This window comes from Corvus kubaryi, unplaced genomic scaffold (assembly GCF_017639235.1).
Source record: "Corvus kubaryi isolate FWS band 111438036 unplaced genomic scaffold, C.kubaryi_AGA036_p1.0 37260, whole genome shotgun sequence".
NCBI classification, from domain to species: domain Eukaryota; kingdom Metazoa; phylum Chordata; class Aves; order Passeriformes; family Corvidae; genus Corvus; species Corvus kubaryi.
The window spans coordinates 6,629,458-6,648,354 of NW_024581077.1; the positions used below are offsets into that span (position 1 = coordinate 6,629,458).

At 40.1% G+C, this 18,897-nt stretch overlaps 1 protein-coding gene across 2 annotated transcripts in view; it reads left to right on the forward strand.

Moving 5' to 3' along the window:
* RSF1 (remodeling and spacing factor 1) overlaps positions 1-18,897 on the forward strand; it is a 60,719-nt gene that overhangs the window by 8,147 nt on the left and 33,675 nt on the right. Inside the window, exon 2 of one of the 2 annotated variants that reach the window (XM_042024182.1) lies at positions 16,829-16,920. In XM_042024182.1, coding sequence (XP_041880116.1) covers positions 16,829-16,920 — 92 coding nt within the window. Of the gene's footprint in view, positions 1-16,828; positions 16,921-18,179; positions 18,202-18,897 lie in introns of those variants that run through there. The other variant, XM_042024184.1, reaches the window with a different exon arrangement.

Genomic DNA, 18,897 nt, shown 5'->3' on the forward strand with positions numbered 1-18,897 from the left:
TGCAGACGCTGTAAGAATTTCTCAGAATATTCTCCCTGCATCCATCTTTGTAGCTCAAGATCTTAGTGAATTTTCAACACTTACCATGAACTTCTTTTCTCTTGTTTGGAATTACTTCATTACTTATTGTCTAGTGTAAGAACAGTTAGCTGATAGACTTGTACAATTATTAGTGCCCACTGCTTAGTACATACATTTCTGAGCTCATCCCAAAGCTGACATTTAGATTACAGAATCACAGAATAGGTCAGATTGGAAGGGAAAACAGTGGGTCATCTGGTCCAGCTTGTGTGCTCAAGCAGGGTTATCCTAGAGCACATTGCACAGGATTGCATCCAGACAGTTCTTGAATATCTCCAGTGTGAGACTCCACAACCTCTCTGGGCAGCCTGTTCTAGTGCACAGTCATCCATGCAGTAAAGAAGTTCTTCCTCATATTCAAGTGGAACTTCCTGTGCATCAGTTTCGTTCTTCCTGTGTATATGCCCATTGCCTCATGCCCTGGTGCTTGGCACCACTGAGAAGAGCCTGGATCCATCTCCTTGGCACCCTCTCTTTAGGTACTTATATACATGGATGAGATCCCTTCTCAGTCCTCTCTTCTCAAGACTGAACAGGCCTCAGCCTTTCCTCCTAAGAGAGATGCTCCAGTCCCTTAATCATCTTTGTAGACCACCACTGGACCTGCTCCAGGAGCTCCATGTCCCTCTTGTACTGAGGAGCCCAGAACTGCACACAGCACTCCAGATGTGGCCTTACTGGGGCTTTTCCTAAGGCACCCCAGGATACCATTGGCCTTGGCAACAGGGGCACTGCTGGCTCATGGGCAGCCTGTTGTCCACCAGGACCCCCAGGTTCTTCTCTGGAAGGAGCAGAGCTGCTTTCCAGCAGGTCAGCCCCTGGCCTGTGCTGCTGCGTGGGTTTACTCTTTCCCAGGTGCAATACCCTGCATTTGCCTTTGTGGAATTTCAGAAGGTTCCTCTTTGCCCATCTCTCCAACCTGTCAAGGCCCTTCTGAAGGGCTGCACAGCCCTCTGGGCTGTTGGCCACTCCTCCCAGCTTTGTGTCAGCAGTGAACTTGCTGCAGAGGCATCTGCCCCTTCATCCAAGTAATGGATGGATAAGTTATCCAATACTGGGCTCAGTATTGAACCTTGAGGGACCCTGCTAGTGACAGGCCTCCAACTAGACCCCGTGCTGCTGATTATGACCCTTTGGGATCTGCTGTTCCACCTCGCTGTCTGCTTGTCCAGCCCACACTTCCTGAGTTTGTCTGTGAGAATGTTGTGAGAGACAGTGTCAAAATCCTTGCTAAAGTCAAGGTTCACAGCATCCACTGCTCTTCCCTCATCCATCCAGGTAGTTGTTTTGTTGTAGAAGCCAACTGGATTGGTCAAGCATGATTTAGTGAGTCTGTGCTGACTACCCCTGATCACAGTAACAGAATGAATTCTTTTGTGTGGGGTGAAGCAGAGGACAGGAGCTACCGAACTGTCAAGAAGGGGCAGATGATGGGAAGATGATGAATAGATAACTTGATGAAGAATGCTGTGGCTATGTGCTCACTGCTGCCTCAAAACCAGTTGTCTTGCAGTTCTTTGGAAGTGCCCATTTTAATGTCAAGGTCTCTCCCTGGGCAATAAAATACTTCTTGGTACAGCTGTGTTCCTCCATGTTTCTGACAGCTGGGAGTAAATGGAGGTATTCAGGACTTCGTATTACCTGCCATAGTTGGGACAAGTGTCCTCTGGAATCCTCCCAGGACAATCTCTGTTGTGCTCCTCTGAGAGGAAAACCAGGTGTATGGTTGGCGAGAGAACTGAACTTGCATTCCAGGAGTACCTCCTGATGCAGGCAGTGTGCACTGGGAATGCAGTGTGCACTGCAGGGATCACCCATCCCATGGTGGGGGAACTGCCAGGCTGCCTGTGTGGGCTGTAGCACCCTCCCAGTGTGCTGTAGGCTCTTCATTACTCTCTACTTGAGTGCTAATGATGGGGCAGAGCAGTGCAGCAGTGTTTGATGGTTGGCTGTTGATGTTTCTTGAGTTCAGTAAAATGTTTAAACTGTTGAGAAATAATAAAACTTGTAAAAGATGTGTATATTTTTTTATTTCCTTCAGCCTTGCAGTAAGAGCATAGTGTTCCAGTTGTGCAATAGCAAGGTCTGTGGCTGGTCGTAACATTAAGCTGATCTTTTCACCCTATTTCATTACCCTTTCTCTTGTCCCATTTTTTCTCCAAATCAATGAACTTTCCTTTGCTTCAACTCATCTGTAAACCTCAACAAACATTTTAGCATTAATAGGTATTTCTTAGTAGCCTCTAGCATTTGTCAGTCTCTCATATATTCCCCAAGAACTAAAGAAAGCTCTTAAAGCTCAAGCAGAGAATTTCTCAGAACTACTGTAGAAATTTTGACCATGTTGATGTCTAGTGGTCTGGGGAAAAAAAACCAATTTCTTTAAGTGAGAGGAGGCTTATTTTTCAAGATTCCTGTGTTTCAGCAGCTCTGTTCTAGTATTCAGTTTCTTTCCATTATGATCATTTAGGTCTTTTAGTACTTCAGAGTACATCTTATACCCTTGAACTCACAGGCTTGATTGATATTTGAAGAATGGGTAGCAAGCAAGTTGTACTTTACCTACCCTAACCTTGAAAATCCTCTTTTCCAGGAAAATGGTTCTTATCAGCATGAAGCTCTGCCAGTTTTTTTGGTTGTCTAGGGCTATTCCATTTTTCTATTCTAACAGTTGTCCTGAACTAGTAGTATGCTGAATAAAGCTGGTTAAGTTTGTGTGTGAGTAAACACTTTATTTCCTACTCTACTCAGTGTCCCTCTGGTACTACCCTGGCTATTTTCCAACTCATCTACAGCTATCTAGGAGCACCAGTGCCAGGGCACGTTTATTGCCTTTTAGTATTAATGACTACCAGGATTATAAAGGTTTCCTCTTGAGAACAAACTGTGATGGTTCACAAAAGCTGTATTAATTAGTGAATGATAAATTGTAGAAATTTTAGTTTGATCCCAGAGCCTGCAGCGTGGTGTTCTTGTAGTTATCAACAATATATTGCAATAAAGCATCCAAGGTGGAGAGCTGTGTGGTGGAGTGCCACAACAACAAAAAGGAACACTTAACCCCTCTCCCAGTATAGCCTGGAGGTGGTAGTTGAAAGGGAACCAGTTTAAGCTGGCATAAAGTGGCCATGTGAATGCCCTGCTTTGCAAAAGACACTTCCATTAAGTGGCAAGATTATCCCTTGAAATGTATATTTAAGCTTAAAAAAAATCTGTAGCAGACAGCATTAGCTGACTTCCTAGATAACATATTAACAGTGTGTATGAAGGTTAGGAAAGTTTAGCAGCAGGTAAGAAAAACTGATATGGCAACAAGGGAGCTTTTGGAAGACCTAACCTTTATGAAGGGAGACCAGAAGGAGTAGTCATAAGTCGAGGAATAAAAGCACTATGTCCTAGATGATGGAGCATCTTCACAAAGCTAGTAGATGTCTCTAAATGCAGGCTGGACAAATGGGAGCAGGATGGTGAGGATAAGCCTAAGGGCTAAATGTTGGTTTGTATGCCAAGTAGAAATTGTTTGAAAGGTGGAAATCTCACCCTGCTGAAATCCAGGCAGAGAACATATTCATAGCTAGCAGTAAAAAGTCCAAGGTGAACTTGCAGAGCATGTAGAGAGAGAAGTGTCTTGTGTAAAAAGAAGAAAAATCTAGGAAACATGAATAGCTAAAATCATCAGCCATAATGCAATGATTAAAACAACTATGTTGCTGAGAACTTAAATAACCTCTTTGCATAAGGTGTCATTATTAGGCTAATTTGTGATATCTTGCTTCTATTGCCTTTCTGGCAATAAAGATGAAATATGGTAAAACTGACGTATTAGGAAATAATGTGGAATGTGGTTCATAATGTGGAAGCATGCTGAGCTGCCTGGATTACGTATTAACTCGGCTTTCTAAAAAAGTTTAGAAGTACAGCTGGTAAAAAAAAAAATACAGGTGTGTATTTGAGTAAAGAAATGGAAACCAGAGTGATTAGCATATTTTGAAGATTGTAGCAAAGATTTAGGGAATCAAAAGCAAGGAGCTTTTACATCTAGTTTTGATAAACTCTATGAAATTGTAATTTCATAGTTCTGATAGTTGTAGTAGTTATTCTCCAGAGAGAAATATTCTGCTGATTTCTTTTGAAAGCATGGATAGTTCTTGTGAAGCAAAGGTAGATGGCTCGTGTTTGACATACGCTTACATATAGATGCAGTCTTCTTAAGGAGGTCGCCGATTAAAGTGGTTGACTTGGCGTTCTGGAGTAACCTTATGTGGCATGACCCAGATAGTAACTCTCATGCCCAACCCTTTCTTTGATGTTATTCTTTGTGGCAGGAGGAATCAGGTTAGGCATGGAGAACATTTTTAGCCTTTGCAGTCTACAGCCCAGCATGTTAATGCAAACTGATGTTGCCAGTGGTCTGTGTTCTTGCTGTTGATTTTAAGTTAAGACTTGCTGAGGAGGGGCTTTGCTTTCTGTTCAGCCCTGACAACTCTACCTGGCAGAGGGCTGGAGGAACATGAGGGGGTGCATCACTCAAGCCGAGTCAACCACTGAATGTGACTCAGCGTCCAGAGTGGTCATCAGTTCAGATGGAAAGCACCATCATAAACCTTAAACTGATTGAATAACAGGAAGTTGGTTAGAAAAAGATTATTTTATATGGGTCACTGTAGTATAAATAAAGTAGAATTCCTAATTTCTTAATTTTTTTTTTTTAATATCATGGGCTATTAATCTCATTTGCCAAGAAACCAGAAGGACATAAGTTGTTTTTTAAAAAGATCAAGGTGTAAGATGGCTAATTCAGCCTAAGGGGAAACACTGCTGTGGATAAAATAATATTGCCAATGGGCAACAAAACTGCAAATGAAGGAGAGTTGTAAGTGTGTATTATAAAGGAAAATGTTTATAACAAATACATCCCAGAATATTTAAAATTAGCTGTTAACAAAATACTCTAGGTAGTATTGTGATAAGTCAGGAAAGCATGGCTATTAACATGGACATGGAGTTTTAAAATTAAAGAAATACCAGATAGCATGACGAATGGGCTGAGAATCATATTAAAACTTGGGGGATATACTGAGTATGTGTATCTACCTCCTGTTTTGTCGTTTGCTTGTTTGCCTCTGTCGTGATTTTAGTGCTCAGCAGTGGCAGCTCCATCTTGAAAGATAACACAGAAAGTAGAGGAAGGAGGACTGCATGACATCTTATACTATTAACTTCAGAGCACATTTTTAAAAGTATTCAAAGCAAGGCTCCTAGAGTTTTGCATTTCTTTTATATGGTAAAACTAGAAAAATGGTGCGTTGAATGAAACTCAAAAGTAGTTGAGATTTAGATGCCTTTCACGTGTTCCGTAATTGCAACAATTGCTGCAAATTATTACTGAGGCCAGAGCTCAGAAATATTTAGAAACTGATGAATGTTGAGTTGTAGTGAAAGCATTTAAAAATAAAACTAAGAACACAAAGTTTCTTGCTTTTATGTTAAGCCAGGCTCTATGTAAAGAGGTGATTTAAAGCTAACCTATGGGCAGGTGATTTTGTTCCATGTGCTGTGAGTTTTCTTTACCCACGTTCTGAAACAGCAGCTGGTGGTCTCTGTCACATTGAGTGATACGCACTGTGGCTCATAGTTTTCTTTTCCAAGTGCTGTGCATAAACACTTTTTCTACTGCCTGGGTGTGTTCACCTTCCTTTCTGTCTGTTTTGTCTTATAGGGGAAGGGAAGGATTTGATGGCAGAAGTTTTATGTTTTCAGACAATATTGTGTGTTTGGGTTACTTTGCAGCGCTTTCAGTCTGTCTGCAGCCCAAGCTGCCAGGTTCTTCCCAGATGTGGTTGTGTAGTTTGGAGGGTTTGTATCTCAGACATGGGGAGTGAGTGGTGGCAGGCAGTATGGAAATGGTAGCTAGAAACTCAAGTGTCCCTTCATGCTGTTACCCTTGTCTTACTTTCTAGCTCAGATTAAAAGTTGTGTAAGAGATGGCTGACAGCAGCTGAGCCTGAGTTACTGAGAGGCAACAAGAGAGGCAGCAGTGCTGCCAGTCTGGCAAAGGGGTCTGGGGCTTTTAGGCTGCTTGGATAGACAGGAGATAATGTTGACCCGAAAGGTACCAGTCTTGGCTCCCCTGGGGAGCTGCAATAGCCCCACAGTTACAACCGTTTCTTGCAATTAAAAGAATTATGTTAACGGCGGTAGATATTTTAATAGTGTTGACAGGTCAAAACATGAGTTTGCTCATAGAAATTCATACTTAAGAGTTGGGCGTTTCAAGGAATGAAACTTCTGTGAATCTTCACTTTGTGCATGATTCGGTTACCAGCTCTCAGGAGGACATATGTGGTTTGCTTTTTCTTTAAGTCTAAAGCAGTCTTCATTTTAGATCTAGACTTAAGGAAGTTGGTGAAAAACCACACTTTTTATGTACTACTAGCACTTTGTCAGACAACTGTCTTGGACAATTCTGCTTCTTAAATTTCTATTCTCAGATACTTCCTGGGTTTCTTAAGACATAATGGACAAAAAGTTGCTGCTAGCTCTGAAATGATTTAAAAGAACCCTCAAATTCTGTGCTAATTGGGTTAAAGATGGAGAATTCTTTGTTTGGGATCATGAATTCATCTGTAGAGTGACTTTCATCCAGCCATGTGACTGCTACCTTTCACAGAATCCTTGTCAGCTCCTAGAAATGTTGCTCTGTTACGATTGTTTTGCCCAAGTCTCTGAGATATCATGTGCCTCATTCTGGATATCTGATATTTTTATAAACTGTTTTAAAATCTCACTTGCACTGCTGATAGATTAATGAACTGATATTACCTTAGAGCAGAACAAACATGCAGTTACTTATTTCCAGCTGACAGAGAAGCGTGTTCTGCATTGCAGAATGACTTGTGTTGGCTTCACCTTCAAAGTTTGCTTATCCTGATCCTTAAAAAAACCTCATGTTCACATAATGCTGCTGCTTGTCAAATACCAAATGCTTACTGAGTAGTACTCAAATGTTTCTGCACAAGTTTGTCACTGCCGGATGTTTTGAAAAGTAGAAAATGTGTGTCTGCACTGTAGTTTTATTCTTATACTTCTTTAGGGTCCAGTAAATAAAAAATATTATTAAAAAAATTATGGTTTGCAAGACTAGGTTTTCACAAAAAGGTGTCTGTAATATTTGACGGTTACAGAGAAACTACAAAGAAATATTTACCTGTTGCTATGGTTCAGTAAAATTGTTGGTAAATGAAAGATAAAATGGTGAATCCCAGAGTGTAAATGAATTTTATTTGAACGCAGGTTGGATCACCAGTGACTAGAGAAAAAACATACTATTTTAAAAATTAAATCTGAAAAAGGACAGAAATGTCTTTGTAGTATCTCTCATGTGATGCATGGAACAGGATAAATATTGGGGGTTCTTTGGTGTTGCGGGGTTTGGTTTTGTGGTTTTGTCTTTTTTTTTTTTTTTTGGTTGGTTTTTTCCATCTGAAGAGAAGACTGAGGAATTATAACCTTGGTAATGAAACTTGCTTTAAAAAAGTGTTTTTTATTCAACATGAGTTTTTTAATATTGCCTTTTTATTTAAGTGAGAGATGTGGGAGAAAGTGATTTTGTAATATAATCAACGTTCTCTCTCTGTAATGCTGTTAATATTAACGCTTGGAGGGTACCTGAGGAATATGGGAAAATTGACATCAGAGGGGTGTTTCTAGTAACAGAACAAAGTAAGGGATTAAAATGCATTTACTTCTTTTCATATAATGGAGTGAAAAAGGACTTTCATTCAACTTGTCCTAACAGAAAGTGTTAAAAGAAGCTTGTTATGTTCATTATGAGAATAAAGCTAAATAAAGCTGGCAGCTTCTTAACTCCTGATGTATACAACTCTATGCTCATGTGTATTAAACACTTCACTTACTTTACTGCATTGATGATGCTTTACTTTAACATAGCAGGCTAGAAGCTTTCATCTGAAGTTAAATGTTGCCATGCTTAGACATTTAATTTTGTCTGCTGGAAGTGTTTGTGTACAGATAAACTGTAGGAGCTAAAGTCACATCTGCAATGGTAATTCGGTGTCTAGTGGGGAGCCTAAGAGCTTAGGGAAGAGTTTAAGAATGAGATGTACCCACCCCCAGTAACTGATAACACTCCTTTAAGACCTTCTCCCACTGAAAGAGATGGTTTTCACTGGAAAAAGTTGCCAGACACTCTATAACAGAATTAATCTCTCCAAATTTATTTAACAGAGCTCAGATGTTTTACTTCAGGATGAGCTGACTATTCCTTAAAGTGTGTTTCTCTCTGTGGGCTGTAAATGGATTATATGGAATTAGCTCAGGTGTCAATATCTACATTTGCTCAGATGAATCCTACTGCTATGCTGCCGCTCTTTCCTATTTTTTAATGGCAAAATATCTAAAAACTTCCGGGAGTTTGGTGTAGGAATGAAAGCTCAGGCTCCTTTTCACAGGAAGTAGGCTCATAACTTCCTTTTCTCCTTTCTTTGGTCCCTTGAATTTTGCGTTTCTTTTCTGGCTGCTTGCCTTCTGTCTGGGCCACCCTCCTTGGAGAGGGAGTCGTAATTTTGATCCTTCTGAGAGTGATCAAGGACACTGAATTAAATTTTACCACTTGAATAGCTGTGCAGCTACTTAGTGTTAGATCAAAAGGTGAGGACGGTGAACACTGCCATCTCAACTTTTGCTTACATCCTTTCTGCAAGTGTGAGCCTCCCTGATTGTAGTGGCCAGCAAGTGCCTCAGGCCAGACTGATATCTGGATGTAAATCCTCCTTTTGCTACCGGTATTTCTGGAGAGGGGTTGTGCTTCTGGATGTGTGCCTTTTTAGCATTTCTTATGGTAGAGTTGGATCAACCCATCTGATCAACCTGCTTGTTCTTTTTGTTACGGCCCTTAACCACTTGTGCTTTCTGTAGGACACCTTTGTGCCTGACACAAGCAAAATAGGCAAGTGTATTCTGCAACATGCTCCAAAGGCTGGCTCCCAGTGCCTGAACTGGACATGTTGATGCCACCCACTGCAGCTCATCTCTGCCTGCTTCTTCCAGTGGAAAAAAAACAAACTACTGAAATTTCTCTGAAGTGAACTTATCCCAGTGTATCCAGAAGCCGTGGAGATGCATATTTGCACTGAGGACCTGTGAAGCACTCCAGAGTCCACTACTAAAGTGTAATGTTTACAATTGCTTTTCACCTTTGTCCTACTTACACTTTAAGAATTGTAATTACACAGTTCAGGGCTAAGGAAGGAAACGAGGAGGATTTTCTGTTCATGTTCTAAAAGTCTTGGTTGTATTGGAGACTGAGATACATGAGCAGGCAAGAGAATCCTGGAATAATTCTAGTTTCCTGTTTGTACCAGCTAGAATGAAAGATACCTGTGCTGCCGTGTCTTTGCTTTTATGGGGTGTGGTCCCAGCAGTTTCAGTCAGGGTTTGCATATGCCCAAATGAAGGATCAGCACGTCAAGTGATTGTAGACAGTAGAAATGTACGGTGTTGTCACTGCATGTGAGGATCATTCACCTGAGTTTACTGCCAACAATGGCCATCAGTGACAATTTCAAATGTTTTCAGTACCTGTTTTTAAGTGCAATCTGCTTGTTTGCGTATTGCTCCTAGGCTTGATTTTTCTTACTTGCTCTTCACATGTCCTAAGTTTGTGGACTGGAGCCCATTTTTTATTCAATACATTTTTTGAGTCAGTAAATTGGGCTTTCATTTGCTGTCTTTCCTGGGCTATTTCCAGTTTCTAAAATAGATTCTGTGCTATTTTTCCTGCATTGTTTTCAAAGTAATTTTCTTTTTTTTTCCTACCTCCTTTTTCATTGCACAGTACAACATGCTTTTCTTGCTAAATTTTATGCTTTATTCTAACATCAGTGTTGCTTTTGTTAACCTTTCTGCTGTTGCTTATATTAGCTTAAAAAGTCCCCAACATTCCTAGGCACTTAAGAACCAGAGAATGAAATAGGGGGCTTGTGAAAGATTAAGCCATCTTCTGTCTGCTAAAGGGCTGCTGAAGAACAGCTCTCCAGGGATTTTATTTACTTTGGTCTTTAATTCCAGCTTCAAGAGTTATGCTGGTGACAATGAAAGTGATTTTTTAAGTCTCTTTCATATACAGTGAGAAGGTGACTGATGGTAATGTGAGCATTAGAAGGCAAAGCATAATTAGATTGAACTGTAGACAAGGGAAGATTGTAGAATAAAAGATAAGGGAAGAAAGGGTGCTCAAGGTGATGCTATGGGTTTAGGAAAGAGTGTTTGGGAAGCTGCTCGTGGGGAAAGAATCCAGGGGTGTTGCTTGACAGCCCCTGAACATGAGCCAGCTATGTGCCCAGGTGGCCAACAAGCTCATTGCCATCCTGGCCTGTATCAGCAATAGTGTGGCCAGCAGGACCAGGGCAGTGATTGTCCCCCTGTACTCAGCAGTGGTGAGGCCACACTTCGAATCCTGCGTTCAGTTTTGGGCCTCTCAGTACAAGAAAGACACTGAGGTGATAGAGTGTGCCCAGAGAAGGGCAATGGAAGTGGTGAAGGGTCTGGGGCACAGGTCTGGTGAGGAGCAGCTGAGTGAGCTGGGATTGTTTATTCTGGGGAAAAAGAGGCTGGGGGGACTTTATCACTCTACAACCACCTGAAAGGAGGTGGTAGCCAGGTTGAGGTTGGTCTCTTCTGCCAAGTAACAAACAATAGGGCAAGAATTAATGGCCTCAAGTTGTGCTGGGGAGGTTTAGTTTGGGTATTAGGAAAATGTCTTCATGGAAGAGTTGTCAAGCACTGGAACAAAGCTGCCCAGGGAAGTGGTGGAGTCACCATTCATGGACTTACTTAAAAGATGTGTAGATGTAGCCCTTGGGGACGTGGTTTAGTGGTGGACTTGACAGTGCTGGGACTTGGTACTGCTGGGTTGGACTAATGCAGTGAAGTCAGGATGCAACTCTGCTAGCAAGGTCTGTTATGCTGGTGATGCAACTTACTAAAAGAGCTGAGGGTAGAAAACGCATTTTTGTCCCAGTTCAAAGCACTTTCCATGTTGGTCATGATTCATTTGCAAGCAGCAGTGAAAGAGGTGGTGTGCTGGGTTCCTCACATGGAATGTGTAGGAGGGAGTTTACCAGCAGGATAAAAATGTTACCTTTGCTGGATAATGTTAGAGTGACCTGTGCTCTGAATAGTCCAGGTAAGAGGAGAGTGTTCTAATAAGTATTTGTACAAATAAGAGAGATAAATATACTCAGATATTTGTGTGTAAATGATCTAGCTGGTGAGCATCCAGATTTCAAAGTGCTTTCCTAGGATAACAATGTCATTTAAATGTGAGCGTGGTTTGTTTGTTTGTAATGCCTGCCAACAATCTTTCTAGGAACAGGATATAAAACTGCTACTTGGTGACTTGTTCGTTCTGTTTTGATCTGCAGTTTAATTACAGCATGTTTAATTGCTCTTTTCATTCACTCAGGAGGCAGAGCAGTTTTATTTTTTCCCCTTTCTGTGTCTTTTTTTTTTTTTGTAGGCACACAATTTGGTAGGATGATACTCATCAAGTGACTCAGAAAATAAGATATTTAGATAGTTCTTTCAAACAGGAATGACTGCTCTTTTTCTCATGAGGTCACATGATTCCAATTTATTATTTTTATGCCAAGCTTGCTGCATGAAGATGGGGTTCCTTATTGCCACAATTTTTTGTCAGAGGTTTACTGAAATTTCTTGCCTCGTTCAAACTAGAGGGTTTTGTCTTTCTGTTTATTTATTATGCCAAGTTCATACCAAGGCTGCCGTTTTTCTCTGTGATCTGTAAACTTCTATGAATAACTAAAAGGATCTCACATTTTCCTTATACTGAGTTGAGATAGAAACAAGTTAGATAGTTCTTCAAGAAGAATATTTATGTTATAAACCAGTGCTGGTGCCAAAGGGGAGATACTATTCCCTTTCTTTTACTCAGTGTTTGCTAGTTGTTTAATGAAATAGATGAGGGACTTCTCTTTGGTTGAAACTAGTCTGGAAGACAAGATGTTTGCTGACTCAGACTGCTCATGGGACTTCAGACTTGACACAGAAACCAAGGATAATATTAAAGGTGCTGGAAATGTGGTCATGTCTAATGGGGACTCTTATGCCTTTCGTAAGGGATGCAGCTGACCGGATTTAAGCAAATTTATGCCTAAGGACCTGTGAGTAAAGGGAACTAAATGCATGGCCAGTGTGGGATGGGCTAAGTGGTAAATTATAGAATGGTTTGGGTTGGAAGGGACCCTAAAGATCGTTCCAACCACCCTGCTGTGGGCCGGGACACCTTCCACTAGACCAGACTGCTCCAAGCCCCATCCAGCCTGGCCTTGAACACTTGCAGGGGTGGGGCATCCAGAGCTGCTCTGTGCAGCCTGTTCCACAGTGGCCATTTACTGATGTCTGAGGAGATGCTCTTGCCTTTGCCTGTGCCTCCAGGACAGCTCCCTCTGGCACTCACAGCAGAGCTATTTGAGCAGGGTGGAAACCATCTCGTATTTACCATTAAGCTCTGTGCAGGGTGCCAGTAGCTAATCCACATCAGCTATGTACAGGTTGCTGAGAGCTTCCTTCCCTTAGCAAAAGGAAGGGGAGGTGGGTGATTATTAATGATCTCGTCAATCTCGGCCATCCTCTTGCTCAGTGTGGTGTTATTTGACGGTGCAGTCATAGCGTGCATAGCATGCTTTGGACAAGGCAGAAAGATGAAAAAGAACATATGGTTAATGGAAATACTTGCCATGTATGTCTTATGAGTCATTTTATTTCCTCCACTTGCCAAAACAAGTTAGCATGGAAAATGGTTTACTAGTGTAACTGGGAAGACCTGTTTGTGTTCATGAAGCATAAAAACTGCCAGCAGCCTTTGCATCCCACAGTTTTAGTTTTGTTCCCTTCACCGCAGGTCCCCCCAGCACTAAGAGTTCAGTGTTCTCTTCCCGGGTCCCTGAAGGAGGACATAGACTTTGCAATCCACATCAGTAACAGGTGCTGTGTGTACATCATGGTTCTGATCCTCCTCTCTGTGTCCAGCGCTCCAGATCTGCTCTGATACCAAGGTTTTTCATTTATAATAATTTTCAAAATAACAGATTCCCTCATCCTCCCTCTGGACTCAGGACCTTGTCATGTATGTTTTCTGTTTTCATCCGCTATTTCAGGTTTTTTTTAGGTGAGTTGTGAGCATTTTCATTTTGGCAGGGAAAATAAATAGGGATGAAATGGGCTTATAGTTACATGAGAAGTTGCCTTTTATTTGTGGTTGTGTAGGTGTTTGAAAGTTACAGCTTTTCTAGCCAGATGATGGGGTTTCCACGTTTGTATGTTTTCTCTTCATTTCAATGATTTTGTTGTTCCCGAATTTATTAGACGTGTGACTGATGTATAGGATGCTCCCTGAAATGCTGGAGTAGACAGAATAGTGTTCGAAGGATATTGTGTGAGGCCCAGATGGCAGCCTGCCCTCTAGGGAAGTGTAGGACTTAAAAAATGGGCTGAACTCCACCAGAAGCCTTATAATTGTTTATAGTGACTCATTCTTCCTGGCTTATGACTTCTTCCTATGAAAAGTATGTATTTTTGAATATCTAGCAGAATGCACTGTGCTTTAATTATAGCCAATTCTTTGAAATAGTTCTTCTTTTACAGTAGTGCTGTACAAATTCTATTAGCCCTGTGCACAGTCCTGGTGTTTTCTCCACTGCTTAAGTATATTCTGTGAAGGTTTTAGAGAACTCCTGTATTGCTTTCCAGAGAGCTCAAAGTTTCATAAAAGTTCGAGAATATAATTCAGATTTAGAAGGGTTTTTTTTATATGTTCCATCGCACTTTTTTGACCAGAACCTTACACACAATGGCAATTATGCAAGAAGGAAGCTATGTATTGTTCCTTCCCTTATGTGAAATTTTTACAAATGCAGAACATTCTTACACATGTTCCTGAAATGAGTGATGCAGGTCCCATGTGAATGCAGATGAAATTTTGCAAAGGAGATGGTAGTCTACTGTTGTTACTTGCTGAAACCAGCCAGCAACACAACCCCAAATAATTATGTTATGTTCATTCTCTTTGATATGTTACATGTAGGATAAAACAGCGTTCTAAAAATGATCTTTATTGATGTCTCAATTCAGTGAACTCTTGTCAGGAATTCTCTCTATAGTTTGAACAGAAGTAAGTTAATTTAAAGTTATATAGGCTCAATGCATTTCTGAGAGGATTGAAATGTTAGTTGTTTACTAGTGCACTTTTGCTTCTTGCCTGGTAAGTGATCTGGGAAAGGAGAGATTTGCCACCACTCTTTATCCTTCCTAGGCCATCTCCCTTAGCTGATGTTTTTGGACAAGTCAGGTGTACATCCTGATCCCTGTATTATTTACAGTTACTTTGCATTTAATAAAGAGTTTGTTTCTTGGTCGTGTAGGCTTCCGCTTCTGTGGTTGTTCGGGCACCTGGCTGGTCAGGCTGCACTTCACACACTCTCTAGAGAGCAAACTAGACATCAGTTTTTTTCTCCAAACCTCCTGCCTCCTTCATTACACCACAAGGATACTGTGTGATTCCTCTAGGCAAAAAGCCAGCCTAGAAGTCCGGTCATTAATATTAGATGGTACATGAAAAGCATCTTGAAAAGGCAGTAAACAGAGAATAGATGTGAAGTGTTTTGTGAAGTTTGTAAAAGTAATCACATTGGTACATCATGAAGGTCCTAGAAATACCAGAGCTGAAATGCTTAAACTGAGAAAAGTGAGATGTCTGTAGGTACTAACACAACTCACAGGAAGTGCTGATCCAAGGGTATGCATATTACTCCAGTTTTTAAAATTTTTCATGTTCTCCATTTTTTCTACACTAAGGCTCTAGCAGAGATTTTTGTGGTGACTGGGAATTTGGTTATTTGAAACAAATCACCGGTGCTTCTTTAAACTAGGATTCCTATCAGTAGGTGCCCATAAAAAGAGGTCTGATTAAAAACAAACAAACAAAAAAAGATGCTGAACAAAAGCTTTGATTCAGCAAGACTTTGAATACTCTGGCTCAGTTCCATGTCACACAAACACAAGCAGAGGTTTAACTGTATGACTTAACATAGATAGAATTGCTCATGTGTATAAAGTGCTTTGTGCTTAATTTTGTTAGTGCCAGGTGCTTGGCACTTACTGGGCTTAAGACCTTGTTCCTTGTTCCTTAAGACCTTAAGATCTTGTTCCTTTTAAAATAGGTGTTAGTTCAAAATCATCAGAAAAGCATCAATTTTCAGGAAAAGCAAGGAGATGTACTAGGTGTCTTCAATATGTAATGGTAATGGAAATATTATATGCAAATGTAATGAAAGAGAACAAGCCAGGACTTTTTGCTTATGAATTATCTACATTGAAAAGAGGTCTCTTTGAGAGTACCAGGTTGGTACTTTCTATATTTATTTATTGAAGGAGTTTGTGTATGAAATATCTTTATTTCTGAACCAACACAAGCATTTTCATCTAACTGATTTTTTAGCAACTCAGTATGTTCACCTGAAAATAGAGGCATTTGATTGAAAGACAAAGAAAGGTTGGGTGAATTCAAGTTAAATATTGAAAAGATTCATGCAGGTGAGTTTTATAAATGAGTAACAGAACATCTCGGTGATACGTAGTTTAGAACAAACACATTTGATGTGTCAAATAATGCTACTGGACTAGCAGAAAAATCATAGTCATAAATTATGAGAATGAAAGTTCTTGAGTTTAAAGCTTTCAATGTGTATGTGCATAGAGTACTGAAAATGCTTTTAGAACATAAAATTGTATGCAAAGAGGTGAGAAATAAAAATACTTGAAAAGTTAATTTTTGAAGTTTTTCTCAACACATTACAGATGAGAAAGCTGATCTTACTGGGCATGTAGAATTGCATTAATAATTATGAATTATGTATTTTTAAGAAGTTATGCTACTCATTAACTTATAAAATCAATGTTCTGCAAATTTGCCACTTGGTGGTGCCAAATTGATTTATAAATCACAGATGTGAGCTGAGACAAGCTGTTGAAGTTGTTTCTGAGGAGTGTACACTGAGAGATACATAAATTTGGTTGGAAAACTTTGATTTTATGACAGCACTGGTGCAGCTGTGCTCAGCATCACTTCTGGCCTGCATTCCTCAAGCCCCATATCTTGAGTACCTCTCTGTCTTTCCAGTACAAGAGAGAGTAAGTGTATAGCAAAGCTACATCTGTGAGAACAGAGTTTCAGGAACATTTCTTCCGTACCATGCACCTGGCAAAAAATAGTTTGGATCCAGTGATATTCCAGGCATGGTGCAGAATATAGCTTTGGGGTTTCTAGAGGCAGCTGCAGGTGTACTACTTGCAGTGTTATTTTTGTAGGTGTTTGACTGGAGTAGTTCCTGTCCAGTTGTGGTTTTAACACTGCCAGAATTTTCACATGTTTGTCACTGAGGTCTATATCCTTGAACTGAAGGGTGATGATTATCCTAAATGTAAATCTAAACAAAAAGACTCATGATTAAATTAACCTTCCTCCATCTCTCGGATTCAGGGATTCAGGGTGGCTCTTCAGCAGGCTTGAAGTTTCTGTTTTGTTAAAATGTCTTGGTTTGTCACAGTGTTTCAATGTAATCAGTGTTTAGCATTGAAGAATATTTGCACCAGACTTAACGACTTCTTTTTTTTTTTTTTTTTCTTTTTCTGTCTCTCAATACTGCAGTCCCAAAAGAATTGGTGGAGCTTCACTTGAAACTGATGAGAAAAATTGGGAAGTCTGTCACAGCAGACAGATGGGAAAAATACTTGATCAAGGTACAATATGCATGTTGTATTATTCTGCAGTGCTGGAATATGGCTGTGAGGAGCAGTTGTGTGAGCAATCCCTGGTATGAGTTATAGGAGCCTTGGGCTGTGCCAGCATCGACATGCGTGCATCAGATCCCAGACTTGCAGTCTGCCTAAGCTTCTGGAAAAAAGCTGAAAATAGGCACCATCTTCTGCATGTGAAAGTGTCCACCTTCATAATTGGTAGGAAAATACTTTCTTGAGTATTAAGACTCTAAATAAAGAAGATTTAGTAGCCTGCAAATGGGTTAAATTGAATAGAGATTTATACAGTAACAATTCATTTGTATATCACTTGTCCAGATGTGATGTAATTACTGTGATTTGGCTAATATTCATATAGGAACCATAGGTCTTGTAGCATGTGTTAATAATGTAAGAAAGTATTGCAGTGATTTATGTCTGCGTGCTCAGAATGGCACAGCTAAGATGAAAAGGTAGTTATGCATCAGTAAAAATAGAGCATCCCATTGTTTTACATAATTCTGTCTTGGTATTTTAATTGCAGCTGTGTCTTTGTTGACACTTTACATACAAATAGTTTCCAGTTTAAGGAATTTACACAGCTTCAACAAATAAAAATATAAGGGTAGTCTAAGTTAATAGGTTACCATTTCCCCTCTGGATATGTTCCATGTGTCTTTTGATCCACAGAATTGTAATCATGTTATTGTCTGTACAGCCATGATCACATCTTGCTTAGAAATACAGCATCGTGGTAATAGCAACCATACAAATAATGGCACTTGGCAAATCCAGCTGCAGTTCTCCCCCTTAAGTGCCATCTATAAGCTTTACAGAGATATAAATTTGTCTTGAAGTTTGCGTACCCTTTAAGATGATGATGTTTTTAGGGCTGGGAGTGTGTTGGGGAATGACCTGCTGAAGGGCCTTTGTTAATCCTAATCCCTTAACCAATTTAAAAGTATTGATGATAATTTTTAAAAATAGCAATGTAATAATTTATGTAACTTGTGTGTACTTTGTGTATTACCAAGTACTGTGGTTACTGAATTGTGCTAAATTCCTTAATAAACCCAAAAACCATTGCAGCAAACTGAGAAAACCCAACTCTGACTCGAGAACTTATGTACCCCACTGGAGCCACTTACCAGTTGTGTGGTAAGCAGAAAGCAGGGCGATAAAACAAGTTTGAGGGAGTAGTTTGGAAAATCTTCAAAGCAGTTTGGAAATTCTTCTTCAGGGAAGCAGTAAGGAAACCCTCCCTCACACCCCTGTTAAGACCAAGTAAGTGTTAATAAATTCTACTTCATTTAACAGTCTCCAGAGCTAACTTGAAGCTTATTCTGGCCAGTGGTTCAAAGGAACCTTGAAGAACAAAGGAATTTGAATATAACTAATTAGAAAGGTATGCTAATATTGTCCCCATTTCAAAGGAGTATGATTAATTTAGAAAAGCAAGGAAGAGTATTGGGAAATACTACAAAAGCCAGGAAAAACTGAAAAGGTGTGGAAGCACTGAGAGCATTCTTCCTTGATGCCTGCAGTATTGTTCCACATATCATGGATGACATTCTAACAGGCAAAGTTGACCTGTTTTTCCTTTGTTAGAAACTACTGATGTGTTGCTTTGATAAAACAGGGTTTGATATATTCTAGATGTTCTTGCGTAGGTGGAAACTTCAGTGGAGGACATTCAGACTTACATGCTCTTAATATTTGTGTGCATGTATTATTGTATTTTGTTTATATACCAACTAATTGTAAAATGCACTTCACTTGACGGTTGTGTTTATAAAGAGTATCTTAAAAATTGTCTCTAAGCTGTGGCTGGTATTTTGGCAGATGGGATATATTTTGGGATAGGAAGTGAACACGGTAGTTGAGAGTGCCTTCCCTCTTCTGATGGTGAGCCACCCAAGTTGGATCACCAGCATGTGCACTGGTGAAGATGCATTGGCACATCTTCCTTTATGGAAGAAA